Below are 27,881 nucleotides of genomic sequence, written 5' to 3' on the forward strand. Positions count from 1 at the left end.
CTTGTTGGTGACCTGGCTGGTCACTGACCCTCCTGCAATCCAGCGACCATCTAAGGACAGACTGCTGTGGTATTGCAAGTACTTTACATTCCTCCAGGATAAGCTTTAGATGCTCGCCTCAGCTACCCCTAGAGAGCTTCTGGTATTGGACACCAATTCACTATCACAAGGGGTTGCCTGGAACCAATGTAGGGTGCCACACCATAGGTATACACCATGAACTAAGCCAGCCTCCTACAGGCTCTGTCTCCAATTCAGGCAATGTGGCCTGGTCAGCGCTGGAAGAGATGTCCATGTCAGGAATCACAATGGATTCAGCACCTCTGATGGGCATCAGCAATGGTGCCATTGGAATGGTCCCTGGAGGTGGTCATGAAGTCGCGTCTGGTGCTGATTCGGATCAACCAACGGATCCTAAGGGTTTCGACTGGTACAGAGTGCAAGCCCGCTGGCAGATCGCAAATCGAAGACCCTCCTGAACCTGTGAGAACCCCAAGGTGCTCGAGAGGGGTTCGACCACCCAAAAATAAACGTGGGATCAAAAAGCTCTTGAAGCTGGGACAGGGTGGTCTTGTCACACTGGCTCCAGAAAATTCAAGGAAGCACAGAGCACACCTACCACGCGAAAAGGAATGGAAGCAGCACGCAGTTACCTGACTATCGACCAAAAGCTTTATGGCTCGCTCCCGGATGGCCTTCGGGTTCATCATCAAGGTCCTTCTCAAGGCACCACGAACATACCAAGTGGGGGTCTGCCACGGACAATTGTCAATGACCGGCACCACAACGTTTGAACCCAGTGGTTTTTTTTCAGAGACATCTTGAAAAGAAGGCACACTCATCATCAACAAAAAGTTCTAAGTCAGTAAAAAAAAATGGCTGAAAAGAGCATGACCCAATGAACCGAGGTCAGTGTGCTGGGGTGGCGCTTATATACACACTGCATACCTTACTTCTGGTGCGGATGATGCTAAGCAGGGCCAATCGACACCACCTACCAGTGCGCAAGGGGGATGGCTTAAAATTTTCCAGATCCAGTCTGATACCTGGGCATATTCTAAGGTAAAGAATATGTGGCTGGAAGTCTATCAGATTGTCAGATTCCTTTGTTTCAGAAATGTTCCTCTCATGGGGTCCTAGGTGGTGTCTACATATGATTTAGACTGAAAAACACTTCCAATTCAAGCCAATTATAATGGTTTTATTTTGCAAAAGTGTTTCAGGGTTCTATCAGACAGGCAGAGACATTCTACATTTGTTAAGTTCCTTTGATGCATAGTTATCTAAACTAGTCTCCCAAGGAAGCTTGGAACATATATGGTGAGTAGTAGTCAGAAAAAGCTAACTAGTGCAAGTTAACTCTCCTATTTCCAGTTTTTGGTTTGTTAATACATTAACATATCCTGGTGTCATTTCAGATCTTCTGACTGAGGTACATAATGGGTAAACCCTCTGACCTGCTTACCCCAGAAGGCCGAAATGGTTATGGGTACAGGCCAGACAGACTTCTTTAGAAAGGAGAACTGGTGAAAGAGAAGGTTTGATGGGCTGATTTCAGGCTGAAAGAAGTACAGTGTACTGAAAATTGTCTGCAACCACTACATTTTAGAAAACGCCAGTGACTAAGAGTTATTGAGATATGGAAATATGCGTCTTGTAGTTCTACTGCACAAAGACAAATCGCTCCTAGTTATGTGTGGGAATATTGGAAGGAGAGATATCATACTGAATTTCTCTTTTTTTGTTAAGTTTCTTCAGGAGTCGGAGGTCCAGGCCAGGTTGAAATTGGGCTGACTTTTCTTTTGGACCAGACAATAGTTGAATAGACACCCTTGCTGATTTGATACAAGCGTTCTGTAGAAGAAGATATCTCTTGAATTAAGGTGCTTAAAAGAGCTGTCGTGACCTGGAGTGGAGGGAATGGCAGTGGTCTGTTTTTTTGTTTGTTTTTGTTTTTTTAATGAAGTGCATACCCATTCTGAATGATATCCAATACCCATCTGTCCGAAGTTATTATTTTCAACCCTTCCAGATAAAATCTCACCTCTCCCCCTACAGGAGTTTGAAGCTGTGAGGAGGGTGTTCAAGTCTCATTGTTTGCCAAGGGAGGAGCTCCTGCCCTTGGATTGAGACTGCTTCGATGCTGGGCATCTCCTTTTCTGATAATAGCCTTCATACTGTCTTTGCGGGTGCTGCAGTTTCTATGAGTAGTGGTACGGCCACATGGGTTTTGAACCTTATGGTAAGAGAACCGTCTGTCGCTATGCTTGAAGAACTGTTTGAATGCCATCTTTTGTCCCTCAAAGCCAACAGCCTTTAAAGGTTCCGCCTCATTTACCATTTCTAGGTAATCTTGCTGTCTGTGGGATGGTAAGTCAGACATGAAGGCTTTCATCTCCTCCCATATTTCTCGGTGGTATCAATCGAACAAAGAAGCCAGATTAGTGTTTCTCAAATGAGTGGATGCTGTACTACACACTTTCTTGTCAATGGCATCCATCCGTTAGGTCTCCCAATACAGAGGAACTGTGGACTCTGGAGATGAAGCATGCCTTCGCCTCACTTATGTCGCAATGATTTAATTTGGTTTCAAATCATATTTTACGAAATCTGGGTCTTGCAGTAGTGGTCTGTATTTCTTTAGGAGTCTTGGTGTGGCTGCTTTAACTGTGGTTGGGGTTAGAAACTTATTCTCAACAATGTCCATGAGGCCAGGCAGTAAAGAAAACATAGGTCTTGGCATAGATCTTGGTTGGAGGGTTTCCAAAATTACCAAAGCGATCAGCTGGGGTGTATCAACCATTTCTAGCTTTGATGCACCTCCTGCAAGAACATCTTGAAAAGTCATAATATCCACTGGAGATACTCTAGTCGGGGGACTGAGGAGAAGTCTGAGTACATGATGAATGGCTGTAATCTTGTGATCCTGAGCAAGATGTGGTCATGGATTTTGCATGAGAAGGAGTCCTTGGTGGCGGAGATCTAACTGGAGAGGGAGCCTTTCAGTTTTGAATGGGTTACATAGATGTGGCCCTAGAAAACTGTTGTTCAGGAGACAGATGTAATGGTACCTGTGCAGGATCATCCCCTGGTGTAATAGGAAGTATAGGTGGAAGCTCAGTAGCTGTGTGTTTTAACAGAGCCTCTGTCTGATAAGAACACGATAACTGAGAAAAGGTAGATACTGACCATTGAAAAGAAGGGGATATATTACTTTCCAAGTACCCTCGACGTCCGGAGAAGTTACATAGACGTCAAGCAGATTCTCTCCGTAGGAACCGGTGTTGCTGGTGATGCATCTCTCAAACGTCGACTGAGGTCTCAACTTCAAGTGGTGGGAATTTTAACATCAACCAATGTGATCTTTGCATCGTACTGTGGATGTTTGACACTGATCTTGAATGACATGTCAGCGCTGTCGTAAACTTCAACTGTGATGGTGTTGTTGGTATTCTGGTCACCGTCTTGGAAGTCGAGCAATGACAATGAAGCCACCTTGAGATCAACCCCTCTTTTGGTGGAGAACTAGACCGCGCTAATACCATAAATGTCGTCATTTTTTAAATTGTTGAATGACTTCAATGCGAGTGGTGTCGATGCAGGAGTCCTATGGGAGACTTTTTTCTCCTAGATCTCCCTCTTTGGGAGTCTCCATCTGGTTTCGGTTGCTTTTCTGCAGCGTGATGGGAAGGAGTGGTGTGACCTTACCATTCGTTTTCTTTTCTTCCTTTCTTGCTTTCATATCCTGCTTCCAGCCACAGAGTATTATGCCTTCTCTGTCTCCAAGCGCCCGTTTTGACATTTTACTGCAAATGTCACACCCTCCAATAAGGTGTGTAGGTGAAAGGCACACTACACAGACCTTATGAGCATCACATCTCGACTTCTTTATACCACATGATGGGCATTTGGTAAAAAGAACAGTCATTCTGACTAAAACTCCTGTCAGAATACCAGAAAAAATAATGTACTCAACAGAGTAGATGTCAAAGTTTGGCTAACTATGTTAAGGAAGATATATGTAGATTAAAAAAACACCTGGGGTGTTTAGAGATTCTCCTGAAGGAGCCGGAAAAAAAACTGACACTTGCAGCCAAACTGCCACTACAGTGCTTTGTGAGATAGGGTGCTTCTGAGGTTCTTCAAGGTGCAGGCCTCTTTCTAAGTCTCTCCAGTGATAGCCTATCAGGCTAATTTTATCTTCTTCTCCTGGTTCTATTTACAGACAGCCGTTATTCCATGACTAAGTGTTGATCATTCATAGACCATTCTAAATAAACAATTCTACTACAGCATTCAGCAGGAAAATACACCACTGACAGTCTACACTAAGACTATATGGAAAATGTCTTTCAGTGATGAACATTCTTCAATGCCCTTTTCCTGAACGGTTTTTTATATTATATATATATATATATAGACACACACACACACACACACACACACACACATACTGGTGTCCTGGGGATCGTGCAAGCAGTGGGAAATTATTCAAAGAATATAACTATTAAAGAAGTTCCATCTATGCACAACTGACATTTTTCGTTGATGTGCAATGCTTTACACATTGATGTAATATTGAAGTAAGTTTATTACAAACAGAAATCTAAAATGGTCCCCATACTCGTTATCTTTATACTGCTAGCCAATTAGTGTAAATGGGATAAGGAACTTGACAAAGCTGGACGCTGGGCAGGTCAGTCTTCACCAGTAAACAAATAAAATGGTTATCCTGGGAACCACTGCTAACGGTTTTCAACCAATACTACTGGATGTTAAAATCTTTACAGAAAATATACCTATTATCACAATTGTCACACAAAAAAAAGAAAATATCATATGGCAGGGAAACAATATTCAAGGGGTACCTGTTTAAACCAATATTGAACAAGTTGATACACAATTATTTGGATGAGTGGCAAAAGAGACATGCAGGAAGTAAGGATCAATGTGCCCTTAAGTGTACAGCAGCCTACTTGCAGTATTCAATTAAACACATTTCTTCAAATTTTACATTCCGACAATATCTTCCTTACTTATCATTCTTTTTTTTTTTTTGACATGATAGTGATAATACTTGAACATTCAAGCAAACCCAGCAACACAGTGATGAACAAGTTACTTATCTTCGGTAACCCATTATCTGATAGAGACAGGACGTAGCTGCAGATGCCTTACTTTAGAATCCTCCCCAGTGCGAGACTGGAACCAGAATTCTTTCCCCAGCACATATTAGAGATATATATATATATATATATATATATATATATATATATATATATATATATATATATATATATATATATATATCTCTATCTATCCATCTATATATCTATATATCTATATCTATATTTGCCACCTGTTCTCTTGAAGTTGCAGCCTGCGTCTTCAAAGCAATACACATACTTCAACTGACATGTTTCAAGTATAGCTTTTAGGCAGCAATAAAAAAGTCAAGTAAGTCTTGTGATTATGTTTCTGCAACAAAAGGATCGGACTTTTGTTTGGTGGCAGTTTTGATGCCATAAAGTAGTGCAGAAGGTTTATATGCCTACTGCAAAGATTAAATCTGTATTTTATGTAAATAGCTGAGCAATTAGTAAAGTCAGCCATTACCTGCGCTATATTACAAATGAAATGTATGTCAGGGGGGCTACGGAGAGATGAAGGGTACTTTTGCTGGGCAGTAGTGAGGAATTCCAAGGAGGAGTTCATGGGAGTGGGAGCACCAATAATGATTGTTGGGCTGGGCGCTAGAGGTGCTAAAGACTGACGATTGGTATGTTCAAGGTAAAGTAATAGTGCGTCTTTTTTTGAGTGTCTTGAAAGAATGTGCTGATTGAGGGAACAAGCAAAGGTAAGGTGACCTCTACTGTTGCACATAACACACACACGCACACACCAGCAATTTTATGGCTGTCTACGAAGGCTAGTGGTTTAAAGCGACAGTTTAGCGAGTAGCAGAGATGGCATCTCGTTGGATGACTGCTGCTTAAGCCCTCACTCGGGTTATAGAGGACAGCTCTGACGTAGGATCAGAGACTGAGACAGCATCTGGAGGAGTACCATTCAATAACTTCTCTTCCATTGATTATGAGGGAGGTGATGAGGACAGTCCTGCCGTCCCTTCGCAAGCAGTCTGTGCAGACAGACAATAAAGGGTTAGCCAACCCAGAGAGCAGATGCATGCGGGGACAAGCACAGAGAGAGTGCTCTCTTGGGAGCTCCCCAATTTAGTGCAGCCCCAAATTCCACCACCCAAATCGTATTGTGGAGACATCAAAATTAACTATCACAAAACAACCTGGTTTTGTAAGGTGGGTACCTGCGGTTTTTGTCCTGGGCTCGGCGGCCATATAGGGAAACATCCCAAACCCACACATTTCTGGAAACTAGACATCCGGTAGAGTCCACAGAGGTGTGACTTGTGTGGATTCCCTAACGTTTTCTTACCCAGAATACCCTGCAAAGGTAAAATGTTGAATACAAACTACATTTTTCTTGCATTTCTGTCACACAAACTACAGGAATATGCTGGGATCCACAAAATTCCTACCACGCAGTGTTTCACCACCTGTCCTGATAAAAACGCTACCCCACTTCAGTGCCTGTACCTTGTGCCTGCGTCAGGAATGGATCACTCCAAGGTCAACAGTTGCCCTAATGTAAGGATCAACATTGACCGTTATGTGATCTATTCCTGTCGCAGGCACTAGGCCGACCCACACGAGTGAGGTACCATTTTTAATCAGAAGAGTTGGTGGGGAATGCTAGGTGGAAGGACATTGTGAACATTCCAGAACTTTCTATCACTGAAATGTGAGGAAAAGTGATTTTTTTGCCAAATATTGAGGTTTGCAAAGGATTCTGGGTAAGATAACTTGGTGTGAGCGCCCACAAGTTACATCATCCTGGGTTACCCTAGGTGTCTAGTTTTCAAAAATGCACACGTTGGTTAGGTTTTCCTAGGCACCAGCTGAGCTAGAGACCAAAATCCACAGCTAGACACTTTCCATAAAACTTCACATCTGCCTGTTCCCGAAAGCTGGGAAGATGGTCATTTTAGCACTGCAAACCCTTTGTTGATGCCATTTTCAGGGGAAAAAACACGCTTTTTCTGCAGTCCTTTTTTCCCCTTTTTCTGAAAAAAACAAAAACAACATTTTAGCTGTATTTTGGCTAATTTCTTGGCCTCCTCCAGGGGAACACACAAACTCTGGGTATCTTTAGAATCCCTAGGATGTTGGAAAAATAAAAAAGGATGGAAATTTGGCGTCGATAGCTTATGTCGACAAAAAGTTATGAAGGCCTAAGTGCAAACTACCCCAAAGAGCCCCCCAAAAAAAAACAACAACAAAAAAGTGTTCAGCGGGGGTCGGAGGGCTGGGGAGGCTGGGACGAAGGAGGCCCAGCAGCTAAGGGGTTAAAAAGAAGTTGAAGACAAAAACTAGGCCATGAGCCCGGACCCCAAATTTAGGCCACTGGTGCCACTCGGGGATGGGTTCTAACATGATTTGCAAGGTACGGATGCCTTGAGATGGAAAATATGTGACAGCAAGTCATCACTCTTTGACTTTTGGCTGATATTATTGGATTAGCAGCATTAGCTAAAAATAAAAATGTTTAAAATTTTGATAAATAGCATACAAATTCATCATAATATGTGGAAAAAACTCAAAATCCACCAGATTGGTTGAATTCAACCACGAATGTAAATAATTATGATTATCAATTGCAATAATATAGTCCTTAAAATAATAATAATAAACCTTCATTGTATTCCTCATTTCGACAGATTCTATGTATAATTTTCACTTACAATTTCAAATGATAGTTTTCACATCTTAATGTATGTCATGAGTGAACATAAACACAATTTTATAACTCACATTCGTCGTCATCATCTTCTTCTGAATAGGTGTTGCCATTCTCTGTGCCCATTTGATTTCCACAGGCGGAAGTCTGCACATCAGTACATTTGAGGTCATTTAGACAGAAGATACATGTTGGCAGTTTGCAAATCCTAACGCAGTTGCAAGCTAGCAGATCTAACTCAGCCGGAGGTGCTGGCTGTCCCTCCATCCAGTCCACTACCAGCAGCTCTACTCCCTTGTGTTTTTCCAACTTCCACCCTCTCCCAACTGGACTATGTGTCTGTGGATCATTCAGAAGACATCTCTTGCTTATAGAGGCGTGATAATTCACATGTTCTGCATGTTTCATCAGACAGTCCCTACAAGGTGGAAGTTGATGACTTTCTATCTCACCCTTCTTTGCACAGAATAGGTGATATCTCAAGTCATTCATGTGATGAACTGAAGCTTTTGGTGCATACAGTGAGTACAAGAATTGCTCCAATTTATCCATGAGTTCTTCAGAAAGATCCCATTTGTCTCTGAGCTGCAAAAATGTTTCCTGTGCATGTCAGCTGGCAGACAGGATTTTAAATGCATGTACTTTTCCTTTTCCCGCTAATGCTCTTACTGTGTCACATCCGGTAAACGTATGGAGACCTATCACAACCCAACAAACATTTTTCACCAAGAGTTTAAGCTATTTCTCCAAGGACTCTCATACATATTTTAGTACCACATTTCAGAAAGAATTCAGCCACGATTCTGTCATGGAATCCCAAGCACATAAGCACATCAGTGTCATCTGAGCTTATCATTACTGAGTCATAACCCTTATTAGCAGCGTCTGCATCTGCTTTACGTGTACTGTTGAGATCAGGAACTTCGTGGCTCCCTTCAGATGTGATTTTGTAGCATCTATCACAGTTCACGAACAGTCTTTTATTGTCAAGTGTTACAAAATACTCTGGTTTCCTCCATTTGTTAACTAGAAATCTGATGAGTATACTCCTCACGTGCCTTAGGAATTTCCTCCACTGTACGACAATCTGGAAAGGTGAGATGCTCTGTAACTGTTCCCCAAGTTCTTCACCTCAGATTGTCCTTTCGCTGTTCTTATTAGACGTCTTATTGTACATATCAAACAACATCAATTCTTTGACTCCTACTTCCTTCCCGCAAGGCCTCGGACAAGACAGGCATAGCCACCTCACCATAGTTTATTTCCTCTCCTTTTACTCTCTGAACAAGAACCATACCAATCAGCGTCACTGAATTTCCAGGCATTTCCTCAGCAAGGGTAATGTTGTTCTGTAAGTATGTTGCAAAAACAGCTTTGTGGTCTTTCGTAACTGACCTTTTGGAGTTTCTAAATCCCATGGTAGTGGCCCTAAGGAATGAGAGAATACATCTGCCATTCGAAGGTTCAGATTCTGAGTTGTCACAATGATTCAACCAAATAGTGCTTTGTCTGCTTTCATGATGGCTGTCCTGCCATTGCTGTTCACTGCCTTCTTCTTGGACTGGTTAATGAAGGTTTTTAGTTTGCTCATTTTCATTAGTTAATGAAACATCTTAATAGATGGATTATTCTCAACTCACTCAAGTTTGAAGTCTGCATATCACTGTTCACCTATTTTATGCACCTTCATCATGTCCAATACAATGTCTTGAGATGCCTTTTTTGCTTTGGCAGACTAATGAGATCATGTGGCCCAACAAATGGAATTATTCAGCTTTGAACCAGACTAACAGCACTCGTAAAAGTATTTTTGTCTTTTCCTGTTAGTGAGTTATGTGGGTCTGCGAGAGTACGATCTGATCTGTTGTTATGTACCATTTCCCTTTTCTGACCCAAAAAGGCACTTCTGTGTTCAGCAGTCATATCTTTTCACAGCACTCGCTCGGAGGTTGAACCTTAACATCTTGTGTCTGTATGTCTTTGTTGCCTGTTACCGCTATTGCTTCACTGACCGGAATTCGTCCAAATGTAATAACTTCTGACAGTTGAACTGAAAAGAATCAATTGATAAAGTTGTGGTGTATCTCTGGAAGTTTCACTGCAAGTAATGCCCTTTCGACATAGTATAAAGGAAGAAAGCTAGCGTAGCTCATCCTGTTGTACGCAAACCACCATGGGATCATTGAGCCTATGACAGTAAGATGTAAATGATCATTTCCTTCTCGAGCACCACACAGCAGAGCCAGCAAGACATTTTTAAAAATATCCACATACGACATCCAAAATGTATAGAGATCTCCATTGTCCTGACAAAGATGTTCCAGGAATACATCCCAAAGCTGCTTTACTTCAGCAAAGGCAACCTTCTGCAAGAGGTTGTTTAATCTCGGTTGGCATAGGTCTTTTGCAAAGTCATTAACATCCTCAATTAAGGAGTGGACTACCTGAATGTTCTCTTCATAATTCTATTCCACCCAGGTGATAAATTCCAACCAAGCCAGTCTCAACATAGCTTCATACACGCACTTGTGTACTCGAACTGCATTACTGTACATATGACCTTCTAGTACTGATGATATTGACCCTTCTGCTTTCATGTCTGCTTCAATGCAAACATCGCAAAGGCCACCGTCTTGAAAGTGTTTTCCAAGAATAGACATGACATTGCAATGGTGTGAAAGGTGCACATTCGAAGAACAATTCTGTTGTACGCTGCTTTATTCTTATACACGAACTCAGTTGCTTTTGAGTAGAGAGCTTGCTCCATGACCACTACAATTTTTGCCAAAAGCAATGATTTTCTTATGAGCTTTGACTGTTTCAGAATTTCAGATACAGTTGTCAACTCAGTTGCAGGGGCATTAATGGTGGGCAAGCAGCCAATGGAATCCTGTGATACACTAACTAGGTCTCTAGTACTGCTGTTAAATCCTATCCAATTTGGGATTATCTGTGTGAGGCTCACTTTGTGTCTCCTAACAACCCAGATTATGTTATTATTTTGTGCAAGCTTCAATTGGGCAAAACATTCTGGCATGACTTCCGTACTTGTCATCAATGGCTGAGGCCCAACTTGTTCGCTGGAAACATACATGAACAATTCTTCAGTAATAGTGGTTGTCAATGATCCTTGCTTTTGTTTCTCAAAGCTTGAGAGGTGCTTTAAAAGGTTGTGGTCCAAACAACTTGGGCCGCACAGCTATACCGTTGACTCAACAAGATGTCGCCTTATAAGTATGAGTCTCTTCCAACCCATCAATGTTATCTCATGGTAATTTAGTGAAGACATGAGGCTGTAGGACAGCTGGAAGAACAATTTGCTCATTTAAAAGGTAGCAGCAAGTTTCTGAAGACACAAGGTAATATCATTTCCCTCCAGTTGTGAGTCTGAAATCCCATGATCAAGTCTGTCCAGAATGCGAGTGATTTCAACATTGCCTGTCAGCGTTTTTACGGCATAGTATGGGAGCAATAATTGAAGGGGGGCTGGGGGGCTCCTGCCGGCCACATGTGACTGCATATATAATGTTCTGACTGAATGATTGCATAAGTAAGGCAACCCTTTTGGAAGACTGTGTTTTCTGGATCTCCAGTTAGAAGTCCTAATTGGAACCGTTTAAGGTAATCAGGCACTGTAAATGAATCTTTATCAAAGTCTGATAGAGGATATGGACATGGTGTTAATGTTAAGTTTGTTTAAATCAATGTTCTTATGTGCGATGTCTGATCAATGATCTTGTTCGTGTCTGTTGCACTTTGCACTGCCTTAGCATTTAATGCATTTAATGCCTTAGCATTTAAAACTGATGATTCTCATTTCAAACTATGGTTTTCTCTTACAACATCCTGTAAATTGACACCATCATGTTGGGACAATAATTTTCCTTGGTTGTTTGGGAATATGTGGAGGCTGTCACCTAACTCAGAGTCCAATTTTCTTCTCACATTATTCTTGGTTGATTTGTTTCTTCCCTGTATTCCTCTGCGTGTCTTGAGGATTTCAAGCCTTTCAGTGAGTCGTCACACGTATTGACTCTTTGTCAGGAATAATCTCAGTTCTAATGTATTGAAATAGTTCATCATATGCTTCATCTCTTTTACTTTTGTAGTGATCATTGGTTTGAGAGTTAGAGGCATGATCTTCCTCCTTTGCTTTAACCCTTGTATAGTTCCTGTAACAAAATGCAAGATAATAGGCTTCTGCAACCACTATTTCCCTACTATAAACTGCAAAGATCTCTGAACCACAATTCATTTTTGCACACTCTTGGAGCCTTTTGTCAATTCCAAGCTCCATGGCCTTGATTAATTTCTCGAGAGTCGATGTTCCCTTATAGAATTTTATCTTTCCACAAAATATACGTTCTTAAGCATACACGTTTGACTTTAATGATGTTCTTCTGTTTAAGTGTTTACTCGTGCATCATCACTGCAACTTTTTTTGCTTAATAGTCTGTACATTCCCCTTCATAGTACACATGCTCCTGCACTTCCTGTGGTAAAATACTTCGACAACTGTGTTCCTTTCCTCATTTCTCGCAATGTTTAACAGTGGAATGTGATTTCTTACTTGAGCTGCCTCTAACAAAGTTTTCCATGATGAGTAGTCCTACTGGCTTGTCAGCTTAACTCCATGTTGGACATTTCACCATAAATGAATTACATACTTGGGATCAGAGGCACAGGATGTGCTTGTTTCAGTTTTCTTCATGATGCTGCATGGTCATTCACCACCAGCTCTGGAAAAATACATTAATTTAAAATTTTATATATTCTACTTGGTGTACTTAATACAATCATAATTACTATTATAATAGTTATATATGTATACAATCACATTCAGTGTAATTAAAATGTGGAATAATAAAATTCACAAGAACAACAATTATGAATTTTTATTTACATCACAGTATCTTGGGAATGGAGTGGTAACTCACAAAAGGCAAAGAGTTATGTCTTGCTATCACATTACCCATCTTTAGGGAGGCCATACCTTGCCAATAAATCATATTAGAACCCATCCCTTAAGTGTGACCGATAACACGGTTGGCCCAAGGCCTAAATAGTGAACTATTGGCTTAGAAGCAGACTTTCCCTCGGAAAATTAACTACAAATAATATAAATACCTCTAGTATATACCTACTATATATACTGACAGTTGTTAAAAAAAAACACTGATGTGGTAACCATAAAAAATGATTACATATCTAAATAAACCAGCGTAATCAGTCAAACAACACTGTCATAACAGTAGGGAGACTATAGTGGCCGTCACATCTCCTTGGAAAGCAACAGCTATCCAAATCATCAAAAACACAAATTGTCCGAGAAACAACAATCAAGCAATAGTAGTATAAAGTTGAATAAGGTGGGGGGGGGGTTAGGGGGACTTCGACAGCTTAGAGAAAACCAAGGTTAGCACATGGCCCTACTATACCCATCTACAGATTAACTCAAAAAGGTTTCCCTTACTTGTAATAAAAAATTTAAAAGGTTCTATAATAAAAAGAATCTGATTGTTCTATAAACTAAACATCAATTTGTATAGTCTATCTAAAGCTTATCAAAACTACAGTAAGACATGAGATCCACCTGGCTTTTTTGCTGTTCAGGCTTTTTAGCACCAAGATATTTCTGGGAGAACAAGCACTTTAGAAACTGTTTTCATTTAATTTCAGAAACCTTCCACAGGGAAAAAGAAAATTAACTGTAAAAGAATCAATCTAGGCACGCTTTGCTATATGTTTATTGACAGGAGCAATTCGGGGCATCCATATGTACAGTTCTACTGTTTGGAATATAAAGAATACCAGCCACTAATCCCATATTAAAGTGGTTTTATTGGACCCTGTGGTAAGAATTCATGACCGTAGACCTGCTCTATGCTGTTACAATACAGTAGGAACTTTTGAAAAGCACTAGGATCACTATGAAGCGCATGGGCCAATACCTGATGGCAATAAGCATTTGGTCATTCACAGAATGTTCACTGGGATTGTTGATAACAAAAATCCAACACCACAGTGATATTCCCAAGGTGTACTAGCTGTAGCACAAAGCGAGCTTTGGAGTGCTTCTGACCATCTTGATAATTTCTTTTGACAAGGAAGCATGGAGATTTGTACAGAGATTCAATTGATTACATCTAAAATAAACTGCAGCCCAAACACAAGGTTACATACTTCTCATGCATTTAAGTCTAAAATCATCATCAGAAATTTACTCTCATCTATAAGTAAAGATGGAATGTGATAGAATCCTCAAATACCTGCCCATGTTACTGCCGACATCGTCTTGCTCTTGTATTCTAGATCAAATAAAGTATATGCATGCTACCATGCCTTTTCACAAAAGAATACATGAAATCACTAGCTAACAGTTAAAAATACTGATAAGGGGGCCAATATAGCTTACCATAAAAATTAACACCCAGATAGAGGTAGAAAGCCGCTCTCTGGGGCATAATTTACACAAATTGACTCACTTATGTAATCAATGCGACTAATTGTATGTATAAATGAATGAATATGCCATTTTCATAGTGAAAACCTAGCCAAAAAGCAGTAACGCATTGTGAAGGGTCAAAGACAAGCAAATGTCAATGAGCAATAAGAGAGGTGGCTGGGTTGTGGACACTTAATGCATTGTGATGTAACGATCTATAAAGAGGTGAGTTTTCAACTCTTTCCTAAATTGGAAGAGCATTGGGTCAATACTTAGGGATATGGCAATATTGTTCCAGATCATGGGTGCATAGACTTAAAATGTCTGCTAGGCAGATTGTGTCCTAGCTTTGGATGTGCCAAGAACAACAACAAGAGATGGTGAGCATGTTTACAAGACAAGCAGGTGGCTAGAAACATTTATTTACTTCTTTGTTTACTATGTCAGCCAGACCTTACCTTTAATGATACCACCCAAGGACCTGAAGGCTATCCAGGACAAGCGGATGCCATTTAATGGTATAAAGCCTCATAGGTATCCAAAAATAAATTAATTAATTAATAAAATAAAAAAGTTTTGCACCAATCCATATACGAAGAGGGACTATAACGTAAACATTTTATTTAATCTATAAAACATCCTAAATTAATGTTTTTATTGGTACTTACTGCTATAAGGCATGATGTAATATTTATCGGCTGCTTATTCGTTATCTGGTTCGAAAAACTTTAAATAATATTTTTTGGGGAAAAAGGTAAGTACAGGTGTTGCCTGTGATGGCTTTGGAAGCGATGCAGCTGGTTTCTAAGTTTGTGCGGGCGACAAAGAGAGAATAAGGTCTTCCATCAGGATGAGCGAGATGTGATCATATTTCTTCAGGCCCTGGATGGGAAGTACTGTGATGTGTAGGATGTCCTTAAGGGGTGCCATCACATGACAATGCCCATAAATTCCATAAACACCACATATCTAGAAGGAAGGTAATGAGACATTATGGATTTTGGATAAGAGGACTGCATCATCAGCCTAAAATAGTAGAAACAGCTATCTGCACTACCATCTGGTCATGGTTAGCTCAGCCACTAGCTATTTTTGGACTCCCACAGTTCATTTAAGGAGGGAAGAGAAAGGGTACAATAAATCACCCTGGTCTTTTACCCATCTCTGAGCTAAAAGAGGCCAAAATTCATTAGCAGTAAGGATTTGAGAACTGCTAACAGCACAACTAAATAATCACGTACCTCCAGAAAGGCCAAAGTGACTCACAACATGGACCTTCGTACCATGTTAAACCAGAGCAGTACATAAAGGCTAGGGGAAGGGGAGCCACTTTACAAAAATGGCACGCACAGGTCTCCTGTGTGATACACTATGTTTGAAACAGGGCTTTATATCAGTCTTAATGTTGGGATCTACAACAAAGGCCTGCAACATACATCAGCAAAACCCTTCCCCAAAAGCTACATTGACCCTAAAAAGGAAAGGATGGCAGCTATAGGGTGTCCTCCTATTACCCTTCTTGAAAATGAGCGTAGGCGTTTAAGACTTAATGGTTTGCAGGAAGACTATCGACTGCATACAACATTTAGAAACCTAGTTAGAAGTGTGGTACACAGACACTCAATCAAAATATGAAGCAGTAAAGCAAATATTTGAACTGCTTCCATTAGTCTTGACTACTCTCTGTGATTCTCTAGGACCAGAATAAGTTAAGTTAATTAGTTGGCTGCAGCAGAATTACAACCGGGAAAGCATAATGTAAACAGGTATAATTTACATGGCCAGAACATTTCTCCAGAATGCTCAAACATTTTGGTCATGGCAAACCTCCAGAAATTCAGTCCAGGCAATTCTCCCTTACAATGCTTAGCCATTCTCGAAGTAATTCAATATTTCTTTGCTGCAACCAAAATTTGGCTTCTTGGAGGGAGGCAATTATAGGGACGGAGAGACCATAAGCAAATCAACATGAAGATACTTACGGTTTCAAACCCTTTAATAACCTCCTCGTAGCTTGCATCCAAGTCCAAGCATATCATAAAAAGATATTTACCTGAATTAACTAGTCAGGACATCAGATCAAATGGGTCTATATTTAATAAGGGAATGAACAATATGTCCAGCCTTGGTGTGACAAAATCCACTTCATGGAAAAAAAAAAAAGTTGTATAATCATCCAAGCGCCATAGCCCTCTGATGCTTAATTTCTCAATGTCAGCACCCCATCATGTGCAAGATGCATCTGTTGTGCTGGTTACAGAGGGGGTTGGTTGTCTGAACAGCCCACCCACTGCTATTTATTTGTATTCCACTACTGAATATTTTTCTGCACCTTGTCTGAAACAACCACTATGTCCTCCTAACTCTTGTGACTACAGACAGTGTAGCCATTCCTGAACTAGTCTTGTGAAGTTTGGAATTGTGAGTTAGAGGTATGCTGGAATCCATCATGTTGCATTAACTTCCCAACAGTGTACAAGAATTTTCCCTTTCTGGAATAGGTGAGTTTGTTCTGTCAGTTTCAGAACCCTCTTTGGAACTGAAAATGTTTTGGACAAATCGAATGTAGGTGCACTGAAAGCCATTTGTCTGTGACTCTAGGTTCAAAGAACGACTCAATCTGTGGAGCGTTTTCATCACTGTATTTATGCTCTCTTGGCATTGTTTGAATGTCCCCAGCTTTACCAAACAATTACCCAGGCCGGTGTGCATCATCAAATACACCCTCTGCTCACACTTTATCCAAAAGGGGAACAGTCTAAACTGGTAACGTATCCTGTCAACAAAGAATTGCAGGAACTTTTTGTGTCTGTTGTTCACTGGCACATCTGGAATTTTGTGTTATGATGAACCTGTTCAAGAGACGTAGGTCCCAGTGTCTTGTCTGGTTTTTGTACCAGAACATGAACTGAATAGATTCCATTACCGGTTTTCACATGTAGTGCCTTATCTACTGCCTGCTTAGAAGCGACCCTGACGTCTTGTTGCAGGTGCAGTGATTCTTCCTTTCTGCAGTTTCTTGTTCTTACCATGTCAGAAGCCTTTGTATCAGTTATGTGCAATAGCTGTGTGGAATTATGTTGATGGCCCTTTTGTCATAGGTCACTACCCCATTTTCTACTGATTTGTGGTGTAGGGGGCTTGGATGTATACCTCAAAGTTGTCAGGCGTGAGGGCCTGGAGATGTTATGTGGTGACCACTTTGTTGAGATAATCTGTGTCCAGATTCTGCCACCCCTCTTCTGATGCTTCTGTGACCTAAAACAAACCAGACTTGAAATGACCATTCATCTGAGCCCCTTCAAGATAGAGGATGTCTTATACCTCCTCTTCTTGGTGCTCAGGGGTCAAAGGGAGGACTAGCTTTACTTTCTCTTCTTTGTAGGCTTTCTTAGTCTTAAAGGGATTCACAACCCCCTGACAGCACCATTATACTCTTGTTTTCCTCATCAGCACTTCCATCTCCGCCTCGAGGTGGTGCTGATTCTTTTCAATGTCAAGAGCCTTCTGTTCAGCAGAGAGGACTTCCTTTTTGGTATTGGAGCTGCTGCAACTAAAGACACCTTTTCACTCTTTTCCCTACCACATGCTCGATACCCTTTCAGAAACGTGAGGGGTGCCCTCTGTTTCAACTTCCAGATATTTGTTTCTCAACTCCTGAGCTCTTTATTATGCTTTTAGCAGCATCAGTTGGGAAAAAAAAAATCTCAAAACCTTGATCACAAAAAGGCTTCAGGGCTTAGCGTCATGAGCGGAGACAGCACCAAATGGTTGAAGAAGTACACAGAAAAAGAAACTGAAAACAATTCTGGACCCAAGATAATGGAACAATGTACAGCTTGTGAATCCAGAAAACACTGCAAAACATAGTGGCTGTGATAATACAAAACGAAAATGAAAAATGTTATTGAGTATTCATATAAATATCATTGTCTCATGCGCTTTTACAATTGATTGGCAGGCATGACATGTTAACGCTTCACATATAAATCAATACTGCACACATACGAACCTGCATGTTCTGCTATACTGGTTAATCAAGATACACATAATGGAGAGAATAGAACATTTTTGATAAACCAATTATCTGATATTATTTTCAGAGCTAATATTTATACTTACCATGCTTACCTTTTTATGTTAAAGAAATGTTTTTGTGTAATGAAGGGAGGTCTACATATGCAAGACACAAAACTGAGGCAATGTTATATAACAAGTAACATGTTGATGTTTGGAAAGAATAAACCTTAAAATAAAATGCTTACTTTTTGCACATGGTGCATAGCTTCTTTGGAGCAGGCTTATGAGAAAATGTAGACAGACAAGTAGTGGAACAAAAAAGGTGAGCAGATCCTTTTCGTTGATAAGCAGTTTGCCCCTTCTGCAAAGGCTTTTTGCAATTTGCACAAGTAACTTTCACAGGCTTCGGAGGTTGCTGCTGTGGCGAAGGCTGAAAGACCTGTTTTGGAAGTGAGGCCACTGGTGACATCGAGTCCACTCCTGGCTGCTTTTGATTTCTGGGGAAAGAAGCGGACTGCGAGATCCAGGAATCTTAAAGGAAGATACAATGTATTAAATTTTACTCAACTTATAATAATCAGTAAGTTAAAAAACATTATCAGCTGCCAAAATTAATTATAAAGCCCTCACCTTTATTTTCAAATCTTTGACAAGGGTAAAAATATTTGACACTCAAAGGTTTTGGGAGAGATGTGATCCCAGGATGGTAGGAACTAAAATTTGATTGACGTTGAACTAAAAAATGATAAAATATTACATTGAAGAGTGGAAGGACTTTTTATGCTCATCACTGTCCGATCGTGTTCTTATTTTTTATTCATTTTTTCCAAGGAGTTCAGACTGCTACTACAATTGTTGCCCATTATGGGTTCAAGTGGCACACCACACAATGTGAGACAGATTATAATGAAAACATGTAAGGAAGAGGTTCTGGTGGCTAGGAATGGATATAATTGTGGAGTATGTGCTGGAATGGCATGTGGCACTTGCAATGAGCGACAAAGGGTTGAAAAATGGAGAGTTTTTATTTAGTGCATGCTCCAGGTGTGGGAACCAGGGGCTCTGGATATAGTGAGTCCAGTGAATATCAAGGAAGAAGCATCAAGGTTGTCCTGGTGTTACTATGGGCCAGATGTAGCAAAGGGTTTTACCCATTCTGTGTCTATGGGAAAATGTGTTCGTACATATATAAATTATTTATTTGGGTGGGTTGAAACTGAATTTGTGATAAATGTATCTACTACAAATGTTATACAGGCGTATAACATAGGGAACAGAGTCAAGACTGATTTGCGTATGGCTGGGTCTAAACTGGGGTGGTGTGGTGAGCAAAAGAATTGATGAATCAAACCCAGATCTGTGACTGTGGGTGAATGTTTGATTGGTTCCGCATTCTGTCCATCATTTGTATTTGTTTACAAATAGGAAACAGGTGCAGGACCAGAAGGAAAGCCAACCAATGGTAATTAATGGTTGGGCTCCAAGCCACTGAATGTACTCCGTAAGCCCACAACGTGTCTTGCAACAGGCAGTGCATAAGTGTGTGCACTGTCTAACAGACTCGACCTAAAAATGGTTAGGAGTGTATAGATCAGTTCCGCAGAGTGAATAGACAAACAGTTTATGCTGATGAGCGGTAGAAAGTGTAGAACTGTGTGCAGCGTGGATATCTCACAGAAGAGAAAGAGCCGAGTTGGAAGAGAGGTGTGAAAAGGTTCAGGACAAGTAAGTAAAATAGAAATGACATGATGGAAAGTGGAGAAGACAAGGAAGACATGGTGTAATGCTGTACGTGGTTGACTTGGCTCAAGGAAAGAGACCTGCCTCTGTCAAAAAGGAGTCTCTTAAGTGGTCACACAGCCAGGTAAGGTAGATGTGGTTGGAAGCAACCACATGTGTTCATGGGGGTGGAACACTTAGTGGGGCTAGACAGATCAAGGTAAACCGTTCATGTGGCTTTGAAGTGTGGTGTTAATGGTTACAATCCTGAGGTACAAGCCTATATTTTCAGTTTGTGGTGTGGTAGAGTGCTTTGTATTGCATGTATGGAGCGAGGGAATGTTTATTATCAAGGAGAAGAGGGTTGTAACCTGCCATCCCTGCTCCTTTCTGAGAATGCTGCAACATCCTTATTTAAAACCTTGTAATGTCTTACATACCTTTGGAAGGCACCACATCCACTATTCCAGGGACCACACTGTCTTCACCGCTGCCTAACACTTTACATATGAAGCTAGTCAGGAAAGACACTGGGCTTGGGAGCAGCAAAAGATACAAGGTGCACCTCCGTGCACAGGCCTCTGAATTTATTAATTCTGCAATGCAGCACTTCTGGTAACCCAGGGGTTCCAACACACATCCCCCAATCCTCTGGCACTTCACAGGAGTCCTCAAAATAACAGCTGCTCCCAAACTCTTAGGGCACTGCCTACAATGTCCAGAGACACAGCGCCAGTTGATGCTACTTTTGTGACTAACCTGGGCCACACAAAGCCAAACTGGACAGTGTTTGAAGTGGAGTCTGTGGTTCCCACTCCTAAGTCGCCCAGTAAAAGGGCCAGCCGACTGATTTCTAAGGGTGCTCCTCCTAGAACAGTCCAGACTCAACTGCCAGATCTTGTCCTCCTTAAACCAGAACAAAATCAACCTAGGACCGGTTTTCCCCAATTAAGGCTCATCAGCCAGGTATAGCTTAGCTCCGGTGACAGTATGCACAGAATCCATGTCTGGGCATACCCATCCCACTTAGGCGACACACTAAAGTAGGCAAAAAGTCATGGATGGAATGCTTGAGTTAATATTGGCCACTGCTACTGACAGGTATACCCAGACACAGAGTCTCAGGCCCACTGTGTCACTGGAACCAAGCTATATTTGGCAATGATCCCCAACTAGGTTGCTTCAGTTCCAGTTCAGGGAGAACATGGTCTGGTAGTTCTGGCTCAACTGTTTCCACTGCAGAAGGTTCAAGACTGAATTCCATATGGCTGGGTCCAAATTGAGGTGGCATGGTGTGCAAAATAACAATGGATTAGGATGCGTCCCTGAATAATCACCAGTGTTTGAGATTAATTCAAGCATTTCATCCATCACTTTTTTGTATGCTTTAGTGTGCACTGATTGTGTAGCAGTAATATCCCCTTAGGGGACTAGGTTGAAATGAGTTTGTGGCTAGCACTCTGCCCCAACAGCACTCCTCTGTTAACTTGGATATCCAAACACAATTGGTTTGAGAAAAAAAAGATATGCATGGAAGACCATGTGGCTGCTGTACAGATGTCATTTATGGAGACTTTTGCTGTGAATGCTAGTGTGCGCTCCGTTTTTCTTAACTAGTATGCACTTCTAGCCATTTTGTATTGTGTGAATCATTTGGACTATCAATCTTGAATGGTCCCTTTGCTAACTGGTGAGCGGTTGTCTGTTGATGCGAAAGAAATGAAGAATTGGTCTGCTTTCCTGATTGGTCTTGTTTCTTGTAAAGTATAAGTCTGTCTTTCCCACATTCAGCATGTGTAGGGTTCTTTCTGCTGTAGCTTTTAGATCTTGGGCAAAAAAACAGTAGCTGTGTTGCTTGATTGACATGAACGTGGGAGTTCATCTTTTGCAGAAATCATGGGTTTGTCCCCTACACCTCTATGTCCTTGTGTATCTGCAAACCGGATTCTTGCATGGTGAGTGCTTGCAAATCACAGACTCTCCACAGAGATGTGAACGCAATCAAGAAGACCGATTTGGGTGTTAGGCATTTGAGACATACTTATGCATCAGCTCAAATGGAAATGTCACTAGTTATGTTAGCACTAGATCCAAATCTCTTAGTGGTGTGGACAAGGACCTTTTTGGAGCCACAATCTTGGACCTTCAAGAAACTGTTGACCAACAGAGTATTGAAGAATATTCTTCCCATGAACTCTCACATGTAGGCTACGAGAACAGAGACATAAACCTTAAGAGAAGTGTATACTAAGCCATCAAACAGGTGGGTGAGGTACTTTAGCACTGTGGTGTTTGGGTCAAACCTCTTTGCATTTATTCTGTCACATCAGAGTTTGAAACTGATCCACTTTGCTGTGCTGCATCTCTTTCTGTTACACTTTCTAGCTTCTTTAAGGATATCCGTGGTTCACTGTGAGAACCCCATGTCGACACAATTAGTCCTCAGAAATCATGCTGGCAGGCTGAGGGGTGTTGGCTCTGGTGGTATACCTTGCACCTCTCCATTGTTGAGGAGTTCTGATGAAGTATGATCACCTAACCCTGTGCCATTTCTACCAGATTTGAGAACCATATATGTCTGGCCCACTGAGGAGCAAAGAGCATAAAAGCCATGGACACTTGTCAACAGCTGTTCAAAATCACTGGTATAATTGGAATTTGAGAAAGCATATGGAAAAATCCCTGACCAGTTTATTGCCAGAACATTCCACCACGACAGTTGGTGCTGGGTAACTGAACAGGGTGCGATGTTTTGTCATTTTGTGTTCTCATAGGTCTAAAAAAAAAAAAAAAAAAAAGAGCTATGGTTTTTCCATTTGCGCAAGTTAGCTTCTACTACTTGCTGTTTTAGCTCCCACTTGGAGAAGGAGTTTGTTTACCTGCTAAGCCTGATTGCCTCCGAGTTTTTAGCTCAGGGTAGGTGGACAGCTAATAATATCCTTCAATAGAAGAGCCATCTCAATGTGTCCTATACTAACTGGGTCAGTGAGTGTGGCCTTGTTCCTCCCAGTTTGCGAAGATAGAACGCCACAGTAGTTTTGTTGTTTGTTTGTACCAGGGCTACTCTTCTCTTCACATATCTCTCAAAGACTTTAAGGCTAAGAAGACCGTCTTCAGTTCCAATATGTTTATATGTTTTACTGCCTCTTCTGGGTTCTAAAAGCCCCCGGATGTATCCCACAGTTGAAGCCTCCCAAACCTTGTGTGAGATGCCTCTGTTGTGATTGTCTCTGAAGGGACTGGATGTTTGAAAGGTCTACATCTGTGTTATACCCTATGCTCTACCACTGTTTCTCCCTCTGTACTTTATCTGTGACAACTAATACAACCTCCCGACACTCTGTTGTTTGTGACAACTGACATTGTAGTCATTCCTGTAGTGGTCTAACGTTTAACTCTGCATGTGGTACAAGGGGTATGTACAATGCCAACTTGCCCTTTAGGACCCCCACCGTCAGTGACCACCTCTTCAGGAAATGGCAAGTTTGTACAACCAGTGGCAGGATTCGTTTGGTGATTGGGAAGGCCTTAGCCTCCGTAGATATTTAATCGTGCATCCAAGAGCATCAGTTCTCACTCTGATACTGGTGATAATTTATCCATGTTTAGGGGGAATCCCACTATGGACTACCTGTATGACAGTGTTTATACTTATGACACTGAGTGTACGATCTCACATTTACTAGCCAGTCTAGGTAAGACACTTTGGGGGTCATTCTGACCTTGGCGGTCTTTTCGCAAGACCGCCGAGTTACCGCCGCGGTGAAGACCGCCGACCGCGGCGGTATGCCGCTGTGCGCATTCTGACCGCTGGGAGCGTTCCACCGGAAAACCGCCAGCAGCCACACTGGCGGTCGGCGGGAAAGTGGAGACTGGTCAACCTCCACCGCCACGCCAGCAGAACACCGCCCACAGAATTACGACCCACATTTCTGTGTGGCGGTCTTCTGTTGGCGGTCACCTCCCCATGGCTCCTGTCACCTCCCGGAGGACCAACGCACAAGGTAAGTTGATCGTCCGTGAGGGGAGGGGGTGGGGGGGTGTTGTGTGATGTGTGCGTGCATGGGGGTGTGCGTGTGAGTGTGTAGAGGGGGTGTGTGAGTGCGTGCATGCGGGCGGGGAGTGCTGCTGTGCCTATGGGCAATGTGTGTAGTTCGGCGGGTGCGCATGTCGGCATGTATGTGTGCGGGTATGTGTCCCCGTTGTGTATGTGTGTGTGTAGGGGGTGTGTATATGTGCATGTTGGGGGTGTGTGCATGTCGGGGGGCGTGTATGTGCATGTCGGGGTGGGGGTGGGGAGGGGGTTCGTACCACCTCTGGGGGGTGGCAGGGGGGTGGAGGGTGTGGGGGGAGGACTCGGGGGGCAGTGGGGGGTGGGGGAGACCCCTATCAGTGCCAGGGAAGGAATTCCCTGGCCCCGATAGTGCCTACCGCCATGGTTCGCATGGCGGTTCCCGAACACCAGAAACCGCGGCGGTGAGCAGGGTCATGATACCGTTGGCGGTCTTGGGTCGACCGCCGGACCGGAGTGCGCAGACTCCAGCCCGTCGGTCATGACCGCCGTGGCTGTCGGAGTGGGGAAGTGGCGGTCAGAATGCCATTTTTAATACCGCCGGTCTGTTCGCGGTCCGACCGCCGCCTCTCCGCCGACCGCCAAGGTCAGAATGAGGGCCTTTGTGAATACCCCGTTGCAGATTTTATCCCAAACAGTAGCAGCCTAAACTGGTAATGTACCTGGTCCACGACAAACCTCAGGAACATACTGTGTCCGTTTATTGGCAAATGCTGCTAGGTGCCATTGAGATTTAAGGTTGCCATTTAGTTTCCTTTACGCAGCCGTGTGATGACAGCTTGCAGTGTGGCCAACTTTAGTTTTTATATCTTTGTAAATCTGTTCAAGGAACAGAAATCCAAAATTAGGTAAGATGGGCTAGTCTTGCTTTTGTACTAGGAAATAAACGGAGTAGACACCTTATCTTTCCTGTTCTTTCAGGACTCTTTCTAGTGCATGCTTGTTTAGAAGGCTCTGGATCTCTTGCTGCAGCTGCAGCCTATCCTAGTTTCAACACATTGCGTTTGGCTTCATATTTGGTGGGGGATCTTAACAGTTCTACTAAACAGCCATTCTGGATGGCATACAGATTCAAACTGTCAGATGTGATTGTTTTCCATTCGTTCGGAAAGCCTATGATGCTGCCACCACGGCTGTTTAATGTGTGTTGGGGGTAGAAGCCCTGATAATTTAATGCCCGCTGCTCGCAAAAGGTCACCTCTTCCTCTTCAAAAAAGGCTGTCTTGCTGTGCTGGGTTATTGCCACTTAGATGGTGTGCTTTGAGAGCTGGGTTGTGCCACAAAACAAGATTCTGTATGTTCCTCTAATAGCTGCACCCTGTATGGATCTGCTGATTTTTTGTGGGATGACTAGCCTTCTTGGGTGGGGGCTGTAATTCCTCTGGGCTAACAGAAAACCCTATTAAAACTGACCTTTAGGGGCTCTCCCTTCAAGGGATAGTTCCCTTTCTTCTTCCTCGAAGGCTCCAAGCCCACCTGCTCCAACTCCTGCTCCTCCTTTTCTGTCTGGATTTCAGTGGAATGTGGTATCCCTTGAGGGAATCTTCAAACTCCACCTTCATGAGGGCCTCTATTTCAGATTCAAGCCTTTATTCTTTTTGCCTTCAAAGTCGAGAGCTCTCTGTTTGATGCCAAACTCTTCCTCAGTAGAAACCTCATTCTCTAAGAGGTCTTTGTCTCTCTTTCAATCACTTTTAGAAATTAAGGCCAGTTCTGGGGGTTTATCACCTACTGTGTCTCTATTCCCACCCATGAGTTCCTTGTGTGGGCGCTTAGCATAAAAACTGTTGTCTTTGGTTTGGGAGAATACTAGGAGGTTTTCTAGTCTAAATGCTCTAGGGAAGCCCCACGTCATCAGTGTTGTTACCTGGAGCCTCTTTGCTTCACTATCCTAGGACTACAGCTTCAACGACTTTTCCCTCTCAGTCTTCAGACGTCAGAGCCTGCTCTGTGTGCAACCTGTTTCCTATGGGTTCTCCTCATCGCTCAACAGCCATAGGCTTTTCAGCAACGTTTTTAGTGACTGTACCATGGCATAATGAGCCCACTTATACTTTACACTTCTCTTAGGGATTTTTCGCTGAAACTGCACATGCCTCAGTCCACCACACTGTAGTACTTCCATAGACCAAGGTTACAAGCCTTTCGGCTGTCCTCCTTTTTAACCTTTATGTGGCACTTTAGGCAGAATCTAAAGGGGGCATGCTTAATCAATGATGCACCTTACCCTAACCTCATGCACAATATCCTTCAGATGGAGAGTTATTTCCTAAAAAAATAAAAAATAAAAAATTCTGTGGAAAACATCTTCCCCGCCGACAAATGTTCTACCCTTGGTAGATCTTCAGGATTCAAGTGACTGGCCAAACATTCCTTGATGAACCCTTGATTTTTACTCAACAATCTTCGGCATTTTGGATCTGCTTCCAGACCCAACAGCAGATAAATTGTTTTAGGATTAAAAATGCAAAGGGGCTTGGTGGATGGGTTTGATACCAAAAAGTGCAATTTAAGCAGTCTTCAGAGGAAGCACACAAATACAGCCCAAACAAATCCTGCACGCTTGAAAGTTAGAACTCAGGCAGCTAGACTACTATTGACTCAGCCAGCTTGATAAATAAATAAAATATCATGTCTGCGTAGAAGGGAAGAACTATTGATGGAAAAACACAACAACTTCAGCCAATTCAAAACAAGTACCTCAGCTACCAATATGCAGGCAGAGCCAAAGCCTCAGTGCAGAGCTCCTGATAACTCTTTTTAGGGTCGAGTGCGCAAGCGCTCTGACCTGTTGTAATCTCGCTGAGCTTTTAACCTCGCCCACTCTTGCTATTCATTCTTTGTTGTGCTGGTCTTCAATGCTTAATTTTTAACGGTGCATTTTGTGAAACGTCCCTCCTTTGTGTGCTGATTTCCCTCCCAGGCAATTTCACTAAGTGAACAGTTTTGTTGACCATCATACTATGTCACATTTCCTCCTGTTACAGCATGTGATAGCCCCTGCTCAGGTTTCGGTTTGCCTTTCATCGCAGCCACAATCCTTTCTAGACATTCACACAGGGAGCCAATAACTCTTGCGCTCACGCTCATGGTGGCCGTGGCGCTTTTGATTGACTTGCTTATGACAACTAATTGAATTTTCATTTTCAATTTATGTGGCATGAAAAGTCCAGTTAGGAATTTACAACGCTAATAGCTTTAACTCGAACACACACAAAACCCAATGCATTGCAAATGCTTGTTTTAGGTTGATCACGTTATGCCTAGAGCTGCCAGCACTGTAAAGCCAGACCTAAAAATAGCAGCATACTCTGTCAGAAAACCAATAAGATACCTAGTTGGGAGCAGACAGTGACAATAAGTTCGAAAGGAAAGGCAAACTGTAAAGATCTTGCATGCCAATATAAGGAAGGAAAACATATTTCCACATCAAATGCAATAGATACAAGGGAGGGGGTAGAATTTTATATACATTAAAACTGACAAAAAGGAAGCAGTAAAGTAATAGAATTGTTCACAGCTAATTGACTAGCAACAGACTAACAGGCCTCCAAAATAGTATTGAAAACTGGTGGTAGAATAATGTATAGCCAATGTTCGCCAACCTGCTAGTAACTGCTACAACCAATATTTAATTGAGTAAAATATATATATTTTTAAAAAGTAGTCATCCTTGCCTTCTGTGTCAAGAAAAATCAGCAACGATTATGCTTTCCAACTACAGTAGTCAACATAAAAATGTGAGCCACGAACAACATATCCTATATATAACTTAGGAAAAGAATAGTACAAACAACCCATCTATATTCA

The 27,881-nt window shown here is 42.0% G+C and overlaps 1 protein-coding gene across 3 annotated transcripts in view; it reads right to left on the minus strand.

The window, feature by feature from the left end:
• Positions 1–27,881, minus strand: part of ZMYM2 (zinc finger MYM-type containing 2) — an 851,515-nt gene that overhangs the window by 703,782 nt on the left and 119,852 nt on the right. For all 3 annotated transcript variants that reach the window (XM_069202286.1, XM_069202285.1, XM_069202287.1), the window contains exon 3: positions 18,526–18,811. In XM_069202286.1, coding sequence (XP_069058387.1) covers positions 18,526–18,811 — 286 coding nt within the window. The remainder of the gene's footprint in view (positions 1–18,525; positions 18,812–27,881) is intronic.

This window comes from Pleurodeles waltl, chromosome 8, assembly GCF_031143425.1.
Source record: "Pleurodeles waltl isolate 20211129_DDA chromosome 8, aPleWal1.hap1.20221129, whole genome shotgun sequence".
Taxonomy (NCBI): Eukaryota; Metazoa; Chordata; class Amphibia; order Caudata; family Salamandridae; genus Pleurodeles; species Pleurodeles waltl.